The 20004-nt window shown below is 40.8% G+C and overlaps 1 protein-coding gene across 2 annotated transcripts in view; it reads right to left on the bottom strand.

Moving 5' to 3' along the window:
• Positions 1–20004, bottom strand: part of LOC124552590 (guanine nucleotide-binding protein subunit alpha-14-like) — a 159821-nt gene that overhangs the window by 53386 nt on the left and 86431 nt on the right. For both annotated transcript variants that reach the window (XM_047126914.1, XM_047126915.1), the window contains exon 4: positions 7808–7942. In XM_047126914.1, the coding sequence (XP_046982870.1) occupies positions 7808–7942 (135 nt within the window). The remainder of the gene's footprint in view (positions 1–7807; positions 7943–20004) is intronic.

The following is a 20004-nucleotide window of genomic DNA, read 5'->3' as shown; positions in this document are numbered from 1 at the left end:
GACTGCTGTGGTGGCGCTCTTGAAAACATTGAAAATTACCCTGATTACCGTAGCAGAGTAATTACGTGTGATGACACAGCAATATTCCAATATGATCGTGAGGCTAAGTGACAATTCAGGCACTGGAAGAACCCTCAATCCCCTAGGAAGAAGAATGCAATATGAGCAAATCAAAATTCAAAGCAATGATGATTGTTTTCTTTGATATCTGAGGGGTTTTCTACATTGATTGGGTGCCTGAAGGTTAAACTGTCAATCAATCTTATTATGTAACAGTTCTGAAAACCCTCATGAAAGTGTGTGATGGTAGAGACCAGATCTGTGGAAGAACTGCTCACAAATTCTTCATCAGGACAATGTGCTGACGCATAACGCGATGTCCGTGAAGAGATTTTTGGTAAAAAACGACATTCCAGAAATGAAACATCCATTGTATTTGCCTGACCTAGTACTGTGTGACTTCTTTGTCTTCCCAAAACTGAAGTCTGTGCTCAGAGGAACCAGGTTCGAGTCCATGGATGCAGTGAAGGAAAAAGTGACGAGCCTCCTCAACAGCACAACAGAAAAAGACTTGCAGCCTGCTTCCAACAGAGGAAAATTTGTGTGGAGCGTAGCAGGGGTCGGGATTTCTTTATTGCCACACCTTGCATAATCACAGTTTTTGTTTTGCCTACTGGCTACAGGTTTCAGTTCATCCTCAGGCCATCCACCAGTTGCAGTCTTCATGCCAAGGATGCCCATACCTGCAGGCAAGGGGAGACTGCGGTCCCTCCTATCTCTAAGGGACAGGGAAAAATATAGTGTATTCAGGTGTTTTTATTTGAAAAAAAAAAATTTAAAAGTCACTATTAAACAGGCTTTTAACAAGGCCAGATCTGAAATTTTTTTATGGCTACTTACAAGTTGCCATTTATCTTCCAAAATATTAAAAATATATTGTATGGGTGCCCTTGCATCCTGTTCAATTAAGAAGTAGGTGTATCAAATACAACTATCTGGGAAGCGAGTGTTACAACTGCAAGTTGGTGGATGGCATGGTGATGCTGCTGTGTACCAAAACTGGTAGCCAGTAGGCGAAATAAAAATTATTACTAGAGACTAAAGCTTACATGTCTCTCTAGCATCATGATTTTAATCTCTTATTTTAACCACAGATACCATCAGGGAGTAAGTGTATTAAAAAGTAGGTGTAAAAATGCATAGGTCTCTGAGGAGGATAATGCAAGATGCTCAGTTATCTACTTTACATAGTATTCTTACTGCATGCTTAATTAGAATAAATACTTGTTTAGACTGAGCTGCATTTCTCATGAAGATTATACCATAGGTCAGAACTGAGTGAAAATATGTCAGCAGTTCTGTCTACAGTTCAACACAATGAGAGAGATTTCTAAGTGGAAAGCAAAAAGACTGAGCTCTTATGGTTAACTTCTTAACATGCTGGTGCCATCTTGGTCTGTTAGTCATTTGGATGTCCAGAAATTGCATGCAGGGAGCCTCACAGAGTGTGTGCTCATTAATCTCTATCTCTGGTATCTTTGTCATTTCTCATTTGTTTGGAATTTCATATTATGATTCATTATAAGATTAAATATTAAGTTGTGTACCTTCAAACCAGTTGTAAGACTTTTCTGTTATTCGGCTAGTATAGTGTGGTATGGATATGTTTGGGGTCTTTTGCAGTATATTATTGTCTCAGTAAACATTGTGAGGAGTTCTCTAATGTCCCAGGTAAATCATTTATCTAATCTGAGAACAAGAATGAGCCAAGCATCATATCTTGTGGGATACTGTATTTCATGTTTCCCCACTCTGAACATAGCTTTGTATTTGGGGTATAATTTATTAATGGACCAACCATTTTCTGTTATTGGGAGGAGTACCTTAGATGCTGTAATATTTCAGATTGTCCACTGCAATGTTATCATCAACACAATTGAAGGTTATTTGAAATACAGTAATCAGCCATTTTATGTAAGTTTTATCCATTGTGGATGTGGAACACTGTGACTATAATATGAGAAGGTTTGAAGAGATTACCACAACCAATCGCCTTTTTAAATAGGTGTATTTCAGTAAACCATGGCAAGTTTCAAGCTGCCTAGCAGTTTCTGAAAACATTTTATGGAACTTCGGAAGTTACATAGAAAGGATGCCGTTGTTGTATTTCATCGAGTAATTTAATACAGAGCTCTGAAGTTCAAGCACCATTGTCATGGGAAAATTAATGTTAATGATTGAAGTTCTTAGCAAAATTACAGAAAATGGCAACAAAATATTTTTCTTATTTAGTCAAACAAGAATGCAGCTTGTGAGAGCATACATTGCTTTGTCTGCAGAGATTTTGCAGAACCAAACTGAGTAGATGTTAAAAGCAGCTTCTCAAAAAAGTGGTTCAGTATGCTACTTCACAAAACTTTTTCAGAATGGAGGAAGGAGGGAGATGAGTCTACAACTGAGTCATTTGTTTGCTTCCATTTTTATAAATGGGTGTCATCATTACATATTTAATTCTTTTGGGAATTACGCCTCAACTCATTATGTGTCATTCAGATGGGGACATTAAGCTCTATGAACCATTTGGTGCTGTTACAGAGTAGCTGACTGCATACTGGCACCAGAACGCACTCTTTTGCCTCCATTTAGCTCTGAACTCAATTGTAACAGGATAGTCATGACACAAGATCATACAAACATACAAAAAAACTTGCCCACAGATCACATATTGTACACCTAACTCAGTAACAGGTGGGCAGAAGGCAACAGAAAACTTCTCCCAACTAGAGTTCATCCACAACAAAATTTACAGTTTCCATCTTGTTTCCAGTACTCAGAGGAGAATATGGGACAGACTCCAACGATAATAAATATTTTGTTGTGCCCTTTAGTCTGAATACTGGTTTGATGCAATTCTTATTGCTAGTCTGTCCTACTGCATCTGATATTTGTATGAATCTGCTTACTGTATTCAAAGCTTGGTCTCTTTCTACAATCCCCCCCCCCCCACACACACACACTTCCCTCCATTACCAAAGTGGTGGTTCCTCAATGTTGCAGGACGTCATATCAACCAATCACTTCATTTAATCAAGTTGTACCATAAATTTCTTTTCTTGTCAGTTTGATTCAATATATTGCATTAGTACCCATCTAATCAGCAGTATTCTTCTGTAACACAACATTTCAAAAGCTTGTAAGTTGTCCTCACCTGAACTTTTCATCACCTCATTTCATTTCTGTAGTAGGCTGCTTTCCACAAAATAAAAAAATGCTTTTTATGATTTAAATTTATATCCAGTTTTAACACATTTTCCTTCAGAAAAGACTTCCTTGCTATTACCAGTTTGCATTTTTATATCCTCCCTACTTCACCCATTATCAATATTCCATATCTGTTTGGAAAAAGTGAACACCAAGACCAATAGATGTGATCACTAGGAAATTTATTCCACCAATTAGGGAAATGACATTACACAAATTATAAGGATTACAGGCCTGTACATGCACTGTGACTTTTTAAATTCAGAACAGAATGGTGCCACTATGTGCCGCATTCAGAGCCACTAGATGTTGTGGCACGGAATCAAAGAGCACCTGAATATGCTGCCAGAGAATACTCTGCTGTGCAGTTTCTAGGTGCATCCACAAAGCACCATCTGTGGCTGCCTGAGGACCTGAATGAACAAGTTGCCAACTGACCGTATCCCAGACACGTTTGATTGGCGACATGTTAAGCAAATGGGCAGCCAGGGAAACAGTGGTACCCGTCGTTATTTGAAGGCTTGCACATTCCTTGCAAGATGCGGCTGGGTGTTGTCCTTCTGAAATATGGTATGCACAATGGCTTGCAGGAGGGGCAGTGCCTGGAATGTTTCCTTAATTTCCCTACTGGAGGTGTTAGGAATACGCCATTGAAAGAGTCTGGTAGTCAATCCATAATTTTTGTATCTCACTAAATTTCTTGCTTCTCTTACTTTTTCTTGTGGGCACTGTACAATACTGATGCTGGAAGGGTCCTGCTGATAAGTACCCTTGAACCGTGACACTGTTTCTCCCCTGTGGGCTTTGATTCTTTGCATCGAAGATGCTGAAAGAGGCTTCCCTTGTTCCAGTGGAATAACACACTCGGAGATGTTGAACTCTGTGTATTTCCTATCATGTACAATTCTAATGTCTCTTAATGGATTGACTGCACGTGCATTACATTCCAGCTAGATGCTGTTGTGCATCTGTCTCACATAAGACCCAGAACAATAGTCGGCTGCTGTGGCCGTGCGGTTCTAGGCGCTTCAGTCTGGAGCCACACTGCTACTACGGTCACAGGTTCGAATCCTGCCTCAGGCATGGAAGTGTGTGATGTCCATAGGTTAGTTAGGTCTAAGTATTTCTAAGTCTGAGGGACTGATGACCTCAGATGTCAAGTCCCATAGTGCTTAAGAGCCATTTGAACCATTTTGAACAATAGTAAAGTAAAATCTGAACATCAATTCTGTGACGATTTCTTTGGTGTTGTAGACATCATACGTGCTCTGTGCCTTTCCCTCGTGGCCCTACAGAGCAAACAACTCCACCTGGCAGGCAGAGGTGCCAGTCCACAGCCGGCATCACCAACAGCACAGGATCAGTACAATTCTGACCTGCACAAACCATCAAAAAAGGTCCCGAAAGGGGGCGCTTTCTACTTCCTAACTACCTTAACCCGTGAACATCTTTTGTTTGCCAATGGATACCAAGGATGTGGAACATCTCATTCTATGTAAGACATGTTACATCTTATGCCTCAGACTGTGAAACCTCCCTGATGTGATGGTAGCTGTTCATATTACTCTCAAAATCCCATGCTAAAAGATAGGCAATGGCACTCCAAACCACCACACTTGACATTTGTCCACTATGTTTATCAACAATACAGTCTGTCACATTGTGTTCACCTCTGTGATGTCGAACACATACATGTTGTAGGACAAGTCACAGCGGGACTCGAGCAAAAATACTACAATTTGCCACTCGGCACGCCAGTCTCGGTGTTCACGTGCCCGTTGCAGTCTGCAGTGTTGGTGGGTTCTGGTCAGAGGAAGCTGACATAATGGCATGTGTGCCACAAGTCCAACCCACAGAAGACAGTGTCAGGAAGTCAACACAGACACGTCCACACCCGTTGCCGTACTCCAGCATCACGTCAATGCTGTAGATGAAGCTATTCTGTCTGTTATGGCCGAGCAGATGAGATGCTGGTCATCCCGCATTTTGGTCACACTGTGTCGTCCGGTACCATGTCGGCACTGCGTACAGCCCTCTTCTCTCCCTCAGTTCCACGTACGCCTCATTGCTGAAGCAGCGTGCACTGTACGACACGTAATGTCACGGAACAACAGACCCAACTCCCGGAGACCGATCATTCTGCCCCGTTCGAATGCGCTCACGCACCGATACTCCACCCTGTGATATCAGCAGGCACAGTGGCACTCGGTTACATGTGTCCACTTCATATGATGGCTCCACACTGGCTGAGCATTGTGTAATACTGACCTGTCCAGTCACACAAAAGAGGATGCAGTTGGGCCTACGTTCACTCCACCTCTCTGTTGTTTATCACTTATTATGGTTCCTCTGTTCTGCACATCCTCTTAAAATGGAATGCTGCTGACCACTGCTTCAGAGTGTTCACTTTTTAGAAACAGTAGTGTGAGTTGCTGCCAAAATACAAGGTTTACAACTTTGTTTCCGCCGTTTTTTCCCCAACATTTGAGGCTTTAATGAAATAAATTGGTTACGTATGTATCATTCAAAGTATTTTCCATCACTGGCCACTACTTTCTCCCATCTTTTGGGCAGTGTATGAATCCCGTGTCGAAAAAATTGTTCATCTTTTGAAGCAATCCTCAAATCGATCCAATTTGTGACTTTTTCGTGAGATTGGAAATGTGCTCAGCCAGCCCATGCGCCGTTGATCTAAACAGGCGACAGTCAGAAGGAGCAATGTCTGGAGAATATGGTGGGTGGGGTAAGACTTCCCATTTTAGCGTTTCCGAGTACGTTTTGACCTCTTTTGCAATGTGGGGTCGAGCATTGTTGTGTTCCAACATCACTTTATCGTGCCTCTCGCTGTATTTCGGCTGTTCGTCTTTTAATACTCTGCTCAAACACATTTATTGCATTTGAAAATGAGCATTTGTGATTGTTTCACTAGTTTTAACACCTCATAGTACATGACACCGAGCTGGTCCCGCCAAATGCAGAGCACGATCTTGGAGCCGTGAATATTCGGTTTGGCCGTCAACGTGGAAGCATGGCTCGGATATGCCCATGATTTTTTGCATTTAGGGTTATCATAGTGAACCCATTTTTCGTCCCCAGTCACAATGCGGTGCAGAAATTCCTTCCATTTTTGCCTCTGAAGCAACTGTTCACAAGCCCACAAACGCCATTCAACGTCTCTTGGTTTCAGCTCACATGGGACCCAAGTTCGTTCCTTCTGAATCATGCCCATAGCCTTGAGACGTTTTGAAATGGCTTGCTGTGTCACTCCCACTAATCGTGCCAATTCTTCTTGAGTTTGATGTGAGTCTCCTCTCAGCAATGTCTCCAATTCTGCATCTTCGAAAACATTCTCTCTTCCACCACTATGCTGGTCTATGGTGTTAAAATCACTGTACTTGAAGCTTTGAAACCACTCATGACACATTCTTTCACTAATAGCGTCCTTACCAAATGTACTTGAGAGCATTTGATGAGATTCAGCTCAGTAGCACTTCCCACAAATGGAGAGAATTATGCTCGTAAACTGACATTTTCAATCAAGAACAACTTTATGATGCAGACACAAAGTGACTAATGTTTGAACGAGGTTATGTTGGCCGAGGTCCAAGCTAACTGCGTGCTGTCTGCGATCTGTTTCTTTTGACCACTACTTACCATTGTCGCCACCTATCGGCAAAGAGCGGAAGCAAAGTTGTACAACTTGTAGCGTAACTTGTCAACGACTTTCAGCTTCTCAGTCTCTAATTCCCTCACACCCCATTACTTATGTTTTACTTATGTTGAGGTGCATCTTATATCCTATTTTAAAGGCACTATCCATTCTGATCAACTCATCTTGGAGGTTCAGTGCCATCTCTGACAGCAGTAGAGCGTCATTTGCAAACCTCACAGTTGTTATTTCTTTTTGCTGAACTTTAGTGACCTTTCCTACTCGGTCTATGTGCAGTGTGAATAACTCTGGGAACAGGCTACAAACTTGCCCCATTCTCTTCTCAACTACAGGCTCTGTTTCCTGTCCCATCTGGTGCCTGGAAAAGTAGTAGAACGCTTCTTGTTTCCTGTATTTTATCCTTAATAACTTCATAATTTCAAAGAGTGTCTTTCAATCAGTACTCTCAAAAGCTTTTCCTTCTAATAAAAACACATTTCAGAAAATAACTAGAGCAATAGCAGCCTTATGTTTTAATAGTGATCCACATCTGTATCGTACTTTTAACACAAGTTACACTTAATAAGTAATGATGACGCAAGAGGTGCAAGTACTTTTTAAAAAGAAAGAGGTAATTCTTCACCAATGACAAGCAAATTGCCTTAACAGAACATAAACAAGTAACAAAACACTGATGGATTTAACAACAGGAATTGAGAAGATGGACTAAAAACAAGTAGCACGGATCAAACTAAGAAATAAAAAAGTGCTTTCATACAAAAAATGTCGGTCTGTTTCTTGCACGTAACAGCCATTTTACAGTAATTACTCCTCAGCCTTGTGAGCTTTTAAGTACAGCCAAATAGAAATTAAATGCATACACTAATAAAAGCATACCAGAGTTTCTTTTCGTAGCTCTGGATGGGTAGACGATACTCGATGACACCCGACGTGGGGCTCCTGGACCTGAGGACGTCCTGCTCTGAAGGGATGTAGTCCGGTGCAGACATGACGTCCAGCCTCCTCATGAAACTGGGACAGTGCAAAGCAGTGTTACAAGCACTCTTTAGATAAAACTGTTCTAGAAATTTGTACCGTTTAGGTCTCACTGCTACTAACTTACATATTTTTATTTCCTTCACTGCTCCTGAAACTCTGTTATTATTGTTGTTGTCTTTGTTATTAGGGTTAATGCTGTCATTGGAACCTGACTATACAATGTGTAGCACCATTAATAATAAGAACTGATGCAGGTGAAAGCATACGGTAATAGAATCAGAGGTATTCCAGTAAACGTGGGTCGTCAAACGAGCCACTTGTGAGATAATTGCAAATGTGTGGTTACGAGCTGCCATAGACTCCAGTATTAAATATTTGCTCTAATGAATTCAAATTTATTTTCGACCAGTTGTTAACCCACGGCTGTAGTCGCATATCAGTGCTTTTGTTACGATGATGATTGGAGACGGTGAGTAAGAAAGATACTATACGTGCGATTATGTCAACTGCCTTCGTGTGTCTGCCTCTTCTGGTAATCACAGCTCATAATGTGCACCTCACTCTTCCCCGTCCCGAGATGTCCGACGCACGATGAGGTGGCGTGTGCAGCGTCGCTGACGAGCAGTGCATACAGAGGGCCGTGGGCAGGAGTGCACATCAGTCAATCGTGCCACTGAAGTAGCAACGGATTTAATACACCGAAGTTACATAAGCATAGTTTTCGTATCATGTAGCACATATCAACAACTAAAAACATTTTCAGAAATACGATAAAGATCAAGAGTGAGAGAGTAAATAGCTTCTTTGAAGAGCAAGTATTATTCCCTAATTCATATAACAGCCTTCAAATCAATAAGTATCTTGTACTACACACTTTCAAAAGTAGTCAGTGTTCCTTGTCAGGATTCAAGCTATCTCCATACCAAATGTTAGGTTAGTTGTGAAAACTTAACAGACAGAATTACTTTCACTTAATAATAATAGTATGGATAAAACTTTGAATCACAATATCTTTTTCTCTCTGTGATTAAATTTGAATGAAATAAAGCCTATATGATGCTCAAGTTAACTGTAAAAATGCCACGAAAAAAATTAGCCTGTTCAGACAGACGTATGACAGTTTTAGATAAAATTTGTTCAGTAAGACAGACCCAGTTTAATTTATTTGCAGTTCACAACAGTCTACATACTGAACAAAAGAGAAAGGTCCAGTCTTCTGTTTCTTAACCACTGTTTGCATGAACAGCCACTGGGGTGGTGATAGTTTTGTAAACAACCGCTGGGTACTCGTGCCAATATGCAGTTGTGAGTAAAATGGCTATGGTGCAGCAGAAGGTTTTCTGCATTCTTGAGTGTGCAAGAAGTTAAATGAAAAGAAGTGTCATGTGGTGAGGGCTTCCCATCAGGTAGACCGGTTGCTTGGTGCTCGGTGCTTTTAATTGACGCCACTTTAGTGACTTGCTTGTCAATGAGGATAGTATGATGATGGAGACAAGACAATACTCAGTCCCCGAGTGGCGGAAATCTCGGACACAGTTGGGAATTGAACCCGGACACCGTGTGTGGCATTCTGCCACACTGACCACTTGACTGTGGAGGCAGACTGCAGTTACAGTGCAGTGGGCATTTCATCTCCAAGTTGGTACTGAACCCCCAGCTATAAAATGCTTAAGCTGTTTGTTCAGCCAATTTCAACAAACTGGATGTCTCTGTAAAGAAAAAAGCCAGGCCAACCACCTCCCTGAACATGTTGGGACAATGGCATTTTCCTCAGCTTTCCAACAAGATGAAGCTCCACCACACTGACACTGTCATGTCTGAGGATTTTTAAACTGATCCCTACCTCGGTGATCGACGAGAAGTTGAGATCTGGCTCTACGCTTCTGGCCACCGAGCTCTCCTGATCTCGTGCCCTATGATTCTTTCTTGTGGGGCTATGTTAAGGAGGTTGTTTATGTCCCATATCTACCAACAACTCTGGTTGACCTCTAGAACTGTGTCACTGCTGTGTAACGCAAGCCATGCTTCTTCACATGTGGGATAAATTTGACTACTACTTTGGTGTTTGCTGTGCAGCAAATGGGAAACACACTGAACATTTACAACCTGTGTAAGCATAGGATTTCATGGCTGTTGTCACAGTTTACAACACCATGTGGAAGGTCATTTGCAATAGTGGCCAAAACGTCAGAGAATTTTGCACATTGACAGTGTGGTCACATGTCCAGAAGAATGTTATTGATTTATAACTGGTGCTTTTGAAACTTCCTTCTTTCATTTGTATGTAGACTGTTAATGTTCAATTTATACATCATGAAATAAAAATTAGTTAAACTGGGTCCATCTTTTTGAATGATTCAATTTGAATGATCCAATTTTGATGAAATAAAGCCTTTATGGTGACAACAAGTTATGCTCAAACTACCGGTGAAAACCTCCTGAAAATTCATCTAGCAGTTTTGGAGCTACAGATTTCTTATCAGTATAGATTAAGCCTCCAACTAATTGGGCTCAAATTTCACCTGTGACCCACAGTTGGGGAATATGGCACACACACGATGGGGCTGGCACGTTTTGCTGCTGAAGTAAGATGACATCTAATGCAACATGGTCCAAGACGGACAGGTCAAGCTGGGCCCATACCTTGGCCTCTGAGATCACCTGACCTCAATCATTGGGATTTTCCTGTCTGGGGTCACCTCAGAAGTGAAGTGTATAACTCCTTCAGTGATACAGTTGAAGGGTCTGCCCCTGGTAGCCGAGTGGTCAGCTCGACGGAATGTCATATCTAATGGCCCGGGTTTGAGTCCTGGCTGGGTCAGAGGTTTTCTCTGCTCGGGGATTGGGTGTTGCATTGTCCTTATCCAGGACATCATCATCATCATCATCATCATCATCATCATCATCATCATCATCATCATTTCATCCCCAACGACACGCAAGTTGCCAAAGTGGCGTCAACTTGAAAGACTTGCACCAGGAGAACAGTCTATCCAACGGTAGGCTCTAGCCACACAGCATTTTCATATAGTTAAAGTACTGGAGCAGCAAATTGCACAGTCTTCTCAAGAGATGCAGGATGATCTGGGAGAGTTTTAAAGAATTTGTAACATGTTGCCAGAGACAGTACAGTGTTTTATCTATATACAATGATGACACATGAAACAGCCTCTTTAACAGGTACTAGTATACAGTAAACTGTAACACATAATGAACTGAAATAATATTGCAGTTCTAGTTAAGGTAGGTATGAGTGATATTTGAGCCCAACAAGATGGGGACGATCAAAAAGTTTTCATTACAAATATATTTGTACCTAGTTGGACGATACTGCATATTGATATCAATGGCTGCTTGTAACCACACATTCACAGTAATTTTGTAATTGGCTCATTTGTGGACATATACTTCCTGTAACATTTTTACCTTAATTGTCATACATTAAATTCGTGTCAGCTTGTACTATTAATTATGATACCCCTTGCATAGACATGTGTCCAAAAAAGTGTACACTCACTTTGACCTGTCATAGAAAATTATTTCCATACTTGCAAGGTTAAATGTACGGAAAGCAGTAATTTTATGTTTCCCCGACAGATGGCAGGGAATCGTCAACCTACCTGCAAAACTGTCAGTCCCAGGAGACTAATGTCAAAATGGTGGATGTATGATTGGCCTTTGAAGAACAGGTGCAGCTTATTAAATCATATACACAATTTGCCAGTTGTTGTTGTTGTTGTGGTCTTCAGTCCTGAGACTGGTTTGATGCAGCTCTCCATGCTACTCTATCCTGTGCAAGCTTCTTCATCTCCCAGTACCTACTGCAACCTACATCCTTCTGAATCTGCTTAGTGTATTGATCTCTTCGTCTCCCTCTACGATTTTTACCCTCCACGCTGCCCTCCAATGCTAAATTTGTGATCCCTTGATGCCTCAAAAAATGTCCTACCAACCAATCCCTTCTTCTAGTCAATTTGTGCCACAAACTTCTCTTCTCCCCAATCCTATTCAATACCTCCTCATTAGTTACGTGATCTACCCACCTTATCTTCAGCATTCTTCTGTAGCACCACATTTCGAAAACTTCTATTCTGTTCTTGTCCAAACTGGTTATTATCCATGTTTCACTTCCATACATGGCTACACTCCATACAAATACTTTCAAAAACGACTTCCTGACACTTAAATCTATACTCGATGTTAACAAATTTCTCTTCTTCAGAAACGATTTCCTTGCCATTGCCAGTCTACATTTTATATCCTCTCTACTTTGACCATCATCAGTTATTTTACTCCCTAAATAGCAAAACTCCTTTAATACTTTAAGTGTCTCATTTCCTAATCTAATCCCCTCAGCATCACCCGATTTAATTTGACTACATTCCATTATCCTCGTTTTGCCAGTTAACAGTTTAATTCATTTTAAGTTGTGCTTCCTTTGGCAAAACAATTCTACCTTTAAATCCCAGTTCAAGTCTAACCATTCCTGAACCTACTCACAATTTTATCCAGTGATCTGGATCACCATCACTTATCTTTTGCACAAGTCTTGGAGGAAAATAATGTGAGCTGCTTCTCTTCAGAAAGCTTCACACATTACTAGCACTTACACCACTCTCATATGACCACTGCATTGAAGAATTTTGTGGTGAATACTGAAACAGTTATCACTCGTCAGCTGAGCAAGGTCATCCCAATTATTATTTATGCACATCATTCATTGTTTCAAGGAATCAAATTTTTCTAGTGGCCATGTGATTTTTAACCTTGTGAGTATGGGACTGATCCACCTAAAAGGTTGAAAATTACATATCTATGTTTCCGCTTTGGAGGCTCATACATACAACTACCATCTTCACTTTAGTAACTGATTGGATTTTGCAGCTACATCCACAGCTCTAATGCCTTCTGTTGAGGAAAAGTTAAAACAGAAATTTAACCTTGTAAGTTGTTGTTGTTGTTGTTGTTGTTGTTGTTGTTGTGGTCTTCACTCCTGAGACTGGTTTGATGCAGCTCTCTGTGCTACTCTATCCTGTGCAAGCTTCTTCATCTCCCAGTACCTACTTCAGCCTACATCCTTCTGAATCTGCTTAGTGTATTCATCTCTTGGTCTCCCTCTACGATTTTTACCCTCCACGCTGCCCTCCAATACTAAATTGGTGATCCCTCGATGTCTCAGAACATGACCTACCAACCGATCCCTTCTTCTTGTCAAGTTGTGCCACAAGCTCTTCTTCTCCCCAATTCTATTCAATACCTCCTCATTAGTTATGTGATCTACCCATCTAATCTTCAGCATTCTTCTGTAGCACCACATTTCGAAAGCTTCTATTCTCTTCTTGTCTAAACTATTTATCGTCCATGTTTCACTTCCATACATGGCTACACTCCATACAAATACTTTCAGAAACGACTTCCTGATACTTAAATCTATACTCAACATTAACAAATTTCTCTTCTTCAGAAACGCTTTCCTTGCCATTGCCAGTCTACATTTTATATCCTCTCTACTTCGGCCATCATCAGTTTTTCTGCTCCCCAAATAGCAAAACTCCTTTACTACTTTACGTAGTCTCATTTCCTAATCTAATTCCCTCAGCATCACCCGACTTAATTCGACTACAATCCATTATCCTAGTTTTGCTTTTGTTGATGTTCATCTTATACCCTCCTTTCAAGACACTGTCCATTCCATTCAACTGCTTTTCCAAGTCCCTTGCTGTCTCTGACAGAATTACAATGTCATCGGTGAACCTCAAAGTTTTTATATCTTCTCCATGGATTTTAATTCCTACTCCGAACTTTTCTTTTGTTTCCTTTATTGCTTGCTCAATATACAGATTGAATAACATTGGGGATAGGCTGCAACCCTGTCTCACTCCCTTCCCAACCACTGCTTCCCTTTCATGTCCCTCGACTCTTATAACTGCCATCTGGTTTCTGTACAAATTGTAAATAGCCTATCGCTCCCTGTATTTTACCCCTGCCACTTTCAGAATTTGAAATAGGGTATTCCAATTAACATTGTCAAAAGCTTTCTCTAAGTCTACAAAAGCTAGAAGCGAAGGTTTCCCTTTCTTTAATCTATTTTCTAAGATAAGTCGTAGGGTCAGTATTGCCTCACGTGTTCCAACATTTCTACGGAATCCAAGCTGATCTTCCCCGAGGTAGGCTTCTATCAGTTTTTCCATTCGTCTGTAAAGAATTCGTGTTAGTATTTTGCAGCTGTGACTTATTAAACTGATAGTTTGGTAATTTTCACATCTGTCAACACCTGCTTTCTTTGGGATTGGAATTATTATATTCTTCTTGAAGTCTGAGGGTATTTCGCCTCTCTCATACATCTTGCTCACCAGATGGCAGAGTTTTGTCAGGACTGGCTCTCCCAACCTTGTAGGTATGAAAATAAATTTTCCATGACAGTGCATAGTGTGTATACATTTTTTTGATGCAGCCTGTATATCATTTCACGTGAATTAAATATATGAGGAACATTCAATAGGTGATACAATACTTTTTTCTCAGCCAATTTTGGTTAAAAATGCAGAATTTGTTGTGGGACATTGTGGAATATTCCCATTTCAGCCCTTATAGTTTCATGTAGTTCCGATCGGTGGCAGCCCTATACATAGCCTTGAAAATAGCATCTGTAATGGAGGTGGGTTCGAAGCAGAGAGTTTCATTGAGTTTTTTTTTTATGAAACCCAAAGCATGGCAAATATTCATAGGCATTTAACAAAATGTGTACAGAGATCTGCCAGCGAATAGATGCACGATGAGCAGTCAGATGAGGCATGTGTCACCATAGCGACAAGGTCGCGCATACCTCTCTGACCTCCTGCACAGCAGCCGGCCACACACTGCTGTGACGCCTGCAACATTCAGATGTGCGGACACTCTACATTGAGGTGATCAGTGGGTCACAATCAAACACCTTGCTGCTCACCTGGATGTGTCTGTTGGTAGCACTGACACACATCCACCAGTTGGAGTTCTCAAAGGTGTGTGCTCGGTGGGCTCCTCGTTGCCCAATGGAAACCGTAAAGAGCAATGAAGAACCACCTGTGCAGAATTTCTTGTGCATTACCAGGTTGACTGTGGAAATTTTTTGTCAAATGTCATGACAAGTGATGAAACGTGGCTTCATCATTTCGAACTGGAAACAAAACCGCATTTTGTGGAGTGGTGCCACATCACCTCTCCTACGGTACTGCTACAGTTGAGACAATGGTATTCAGGGACTCTGGAGTGGTTGTTCTGTTTGATGTCTTCCACATGATGCAACAATTCACTCTGAAGTGTATTGTGTAACCTTCAGGAAAATGAAGAAACAACTTCAGTGTGTTCGTTGCCACAAAAATGCAAATGAACTTCTCATTCTCCTTATTAATGCAACACCTCGTACAAATCTGTGCACTTGAGAGGAGTTCACAAAACTTCAATGGGTTGACCTTCGTCATCCACCCTACAGCCCAAATCTCGCACCTTCCATCTTCCATCTGCTTGGCCCAACAAAGTACGCACTCCATCGGGAGCAGTGTGTGGATGATGGGGAGGTTATTGATGCAGCAAGGCATTTGCTCCTATGTTGACCAGTAGAGGGACACCGTGTGGGGATACGGGTCCTCCCAGTAGGGTGGTGAAGACCGTCACATCGAACAGAGATTATGTTGGAAAATAGGGCTTTGTAGCCTAAAGAGTGGGGAATAATATGGTTTATTGGAATTATGAATAAAGTCAAGCTGTTTTCAGAAGAAGAAAAAAGTTGTATTACTTATTGAATGCCCCTCACAATATACATAGGCAGTTCAAAAAGTATCTGTCATTGAAAACAAATTTTGTTGATAATAGATCTTGGTGTTACCATGGTGTGTTGGCACCTAGTAGACAACGCTACCAGTAAGATGACAGCAATTCACATGTTAGTTGGATGTCACTGCCATTTCTGTAAGTTGTGCTATGTGGTTTCACTAAGATGATAAAAATGATTTGCCCTTCTGCTTTGTGATGAAATAAAAGCAGAATTATATGCTGTTTATGATGTCTCTATGCCATCAGTGATAACCATTAGATATTGGCTCAATGAACTAGAACATTATTGAACATTAATTTTTGATGTAGATTGCTGAGGATGCCAGCAGGAGTGTAGATTACAGATGGAGCTCTAACCTACCCCTCTCTAAACCCTGGTGAAGCTAGTTAGTCTATACCTTCTACTTTTATACACTACGTGATCAAAAATATCCGGACACCTGGCTGAAAATGACTTACAAGTTTGTGGTGCCCTCCATCAGTAATGCTGGAATTCAGTATGGTGTTGGCCCACCATTAGCCTCGATGAGAGCTTCCACTCTCGCAGGCATACGTTCGATCAGTTGCTGGAAGGTTTCTCGGGGAATGGGAGCCCATTCTTCACGGAGTGCTGCACTGAGAAGAGGTATCAATGTCGGTCGGTGAGGCCTGGCACGAAGTCGGCGTTCCAAAATATCCCAAAGGTGTTCTATAGGATTCAGGTCAGGACTCTGTGCAGGCGAGTCCATTACAGGGATGTTGTCATGTAAACAATCTGCCACAGGCCGTGCACTATGAACAGGTGCCTGATGGTGTTGCAATTGCCATCCCCAAATTGATCTTAACAGTGAGAAGCAATAAGATGCTTAAAACATCAATGTAGGCCTGTGCTGTGATAGTGCCACGCAAAACAACAAGGGGTGGAGGCCCTCTCCATGAAAAACACTACCACATCATAACACCACTGCCTCCGAATCTAATTATTGGCACTACACACGCTGGCAGATGACATTCACTGGGCATTCACCATACCCACACCCTGACACTGGATCGTCACATTGTGTACCGTGATTTGTCGCTCCACACAATGTTTTTCCACTGATCAATCATCTAATGTTTACACTCCTTACACCAAGAGAGGTGTCATTTTACATTTACCAGCACGACAAGTGGCTTATGAGTAGCTGCTCGACCATGAACTCGAAGTTTTCTCACCTCCTGCCTAACCGTCATAGTATTTGCAGTGGATCCTGATGCAGTTTGGAATTCCTGTGTGATGGTCTGAATAGATGTCTGCCTATTACACATTACATCCCTCTTCAGCTGTCGGCAGTCTCTGTCAGTCAACAGACGAGGTCGGCCTGCACCCTTTTGTGCTGTACGTGTCCCTTCACATTTCCACTCGACTATCACATTGAAAACAGTGGACCTAGGGATGTTTAGGAGTGTGGAAATCTCACATACAGATGTATGACACAAGTGAAACCCAATCACCTGACCACGTTCGAAGTCCGTCATTTCAGCGGAGCGCCCAATTCTACTCTCCCACGATGTCTAACAACTACTGAGGTCACTGATATGGAGTACCTGGCAGTAGGTGGCAGCAGAATGCACCTAATATGAAAAACGTATGTTTTTGGGGTGTCCGGACATTTATGATCACATAGTGTATGTGTCTATTGGTGGTAGAGAGTACACTCAAAAATAAACTGGCCCATACCTGCACAGTTAGCACGGTAGGGGAGGGGTCAGCGATAGTGGTGGACAGCCAATGCATAATAGTTGAACCTATGCATAGACACATATCTCACATAACTTGTAAGCTATAGCTATTGAGTCCACAGACACTCAAGTTAACATGTCAGGTCAGTATGAGCAATAATTTGACAAATACAGACACTGAAAGAGAATAATTCCTCTCTTAGAGCACCAAAAAAGAAAGTCATTTAAACAAGGAATCGACAAAAGCAAACTATTTTGATCACGTGCTGCCACAAGGAAACCTCAAAAAAAAAAAAATGTTGCACGGCAAACATCACGAATAACTCTGATATTGAGAATGTAAAATAAAGAATGTGTCACATGAGAATTGTATGTTATTTCCATATCAACCTTTTCATTGTTACTTTATAAATACAAAATTTTCTTCTCGTTCTTCCTTGTTTGTCCTCCATACCCTTCTTTATTTTCTTTATTGTCTGACTGGAATAGCTAGTGGTTCCTGCAACCCTCTCAGCCACATTTTTAATGAAATTTTTACTTGCTCATTTACTTCTGCTGACAAAAATCTAATGGCATTGCAGATAATCACACATGCCTCATCCTCTCCTCACGCTTAATACTTGCCAGTAGTTTGTAGATATAAAGTCCAAGTTCTAGATAGATCTCTGCTGTTTCATTATAAAACATTAAAACATATTGCTCAACCACACATTTACGTTATATGAGGGGCATTCAATAAGTAATGCAACTCATTTTTTTTCTCAGCCAATTTCAGTTGAAAAAATGTGGAATTTGTTGTGGGACATCAAGGAATATTCCTACTTCAGCTCCCGTAGTTTCATGAAGTTCAAGTAGATGGTGGTACTATACATAGCCTCCAAAATGGCGTCTGTAACAGAGGTGTGTTCCAAGCAAGGTGCTGTCATTGAGTTTCTTTTGGCAGCAAACCAGAGCATCACAGATATTCATGGGCACTTCTAGAATGTTTACAGAGTCCTGTCGGTGAACAAAAGCATGGTGAGTCACTGGCTGAGGCATCTATCATCATCACAACGAGGTCACGCAAACCTGTCTGATCTACCGTGTGCCAGCCATTTGGAACGTGTCGACACTCTCATTCGAGGTGATCACTTAAACTTGTCCTGCTCAACTGGATATCTTCACCGCTTGTGCTGATACACTCGTATATCAGTTGTGGTACTCAAAGTTGTGTGCCCTCTAGGTTCCTCGCCACCTAACAGAAAGCGTAAAGAGCAACAAAGGACAGTCTGTATGTCCATATTAAGAGACTGATCTTGACAATGTTTTGATGGACTTCATCACGGGTAACAAAACATTGGTTCATCACTTCAAATGTAATACAAAACAGCAATCTATGGAGTGGCACCACATTATTATAACATTACATGTTGGGATTGATCTATGAGGTATTGAATATCTTATTTGTATCTGTCAGTCGCTATGGAGAAATTGAGATTTCGGGCATTTCTTTATATAGTTTTGCGTGATTAAGTCCCGATGCTATGCAAAGCTATCATTTAGTTATGTGCAATTTGCAATCTGTTATGTTTTATTTTCCACTAATAAATCATATTTTTTCTGATTACCATTAAAATATAATGATGGTAAATGTTTGAAGTCATTTGGAATAACTTTTTAATAGCTATTTAGATGACGTGACATCATTCTTTTACTCTTAGAAGGAAAAGAAGTGTGTTAATTGTGTGTTTATGAATAGTCACTGTCAGTATCAGTGATTACAATTTGAGAAATAATTGACTTGACGAAGTTCAATTCCACAAAATCGCATGGGGCAAATTATGACCTTGGAATTGATTGTAGATGCATGCAGGTCAATTTTGTGATGGTTAGTAAGTGCCGTGAGTGTGTCAAGGTATCGAGACTGCTTTCATGCCGCCAATGGTTTGCTTTAAACTTGCGAAAAACACAATTTACGCAAATTCTTAATTATCACGAAAGGGTAGAATATTTTATGGCTATCCCACTGTTGATGGGCCACTGTGGAGGATGTAAGTTTGGATAGAAAGATCAGTTTTAAAATCCAATATAAATCCTGTTGATTGAAATAGCCTAGCAACCCAAAAGTTCATATTTGGTTATCAGCAGAAACATTGTACTATTTTTAAGCACACATTTATACTCTACATCGAAGTGTGAATGATTTGTTGGTGCAAAATAAACATTTGAAAGCATTTGATTGAATAAAAGGAAAGATATAAAGAAGTTTATTCATATATTTTGTTAGTTCATGAACAGTGATATTTTCTTATAGTGGTGTAGAGCCTAACATATTATTAATATTGTGACAGACTGATTGTATGTGCTCTCGTTACAAGTCGAGTTTTGGGCCTGATTAACAGTAGCTGGTCCTTAGAATTCTCAAAGATTATGTGAAGAATAAAATCACACTTAAATAATGTTGCACCAAAACCCACTATCTTTATACTATAGTAAGCTAGCTATCCTGGAATCAGGTGGTACCATGGTCATGTAGTTGTGTGTTTGTCAACAACAAATAGGTAAACACAAACATTTCTAATGCTCTGATATCAATGAGGGAA

This window comes from Schistocerca americana, chromosome 10 (genome assembly GCF_021461395.2).
Source record: "Schistocerca americana isolate TAMUIC-IGC-003095 chromosome 10, iqSchAmer2.1, whole genome shotgun sequence".
NCBI lineage: Eukaryota > Metazoa > Arthropoda > Insecta > Orthoptera > Acrididae > Schistocerca > Schistocerca americana.
Note: the sequence above shows the minus strand (reverse complement) of the source record. Positions and strands in the feature narration are given on the sequence as shown.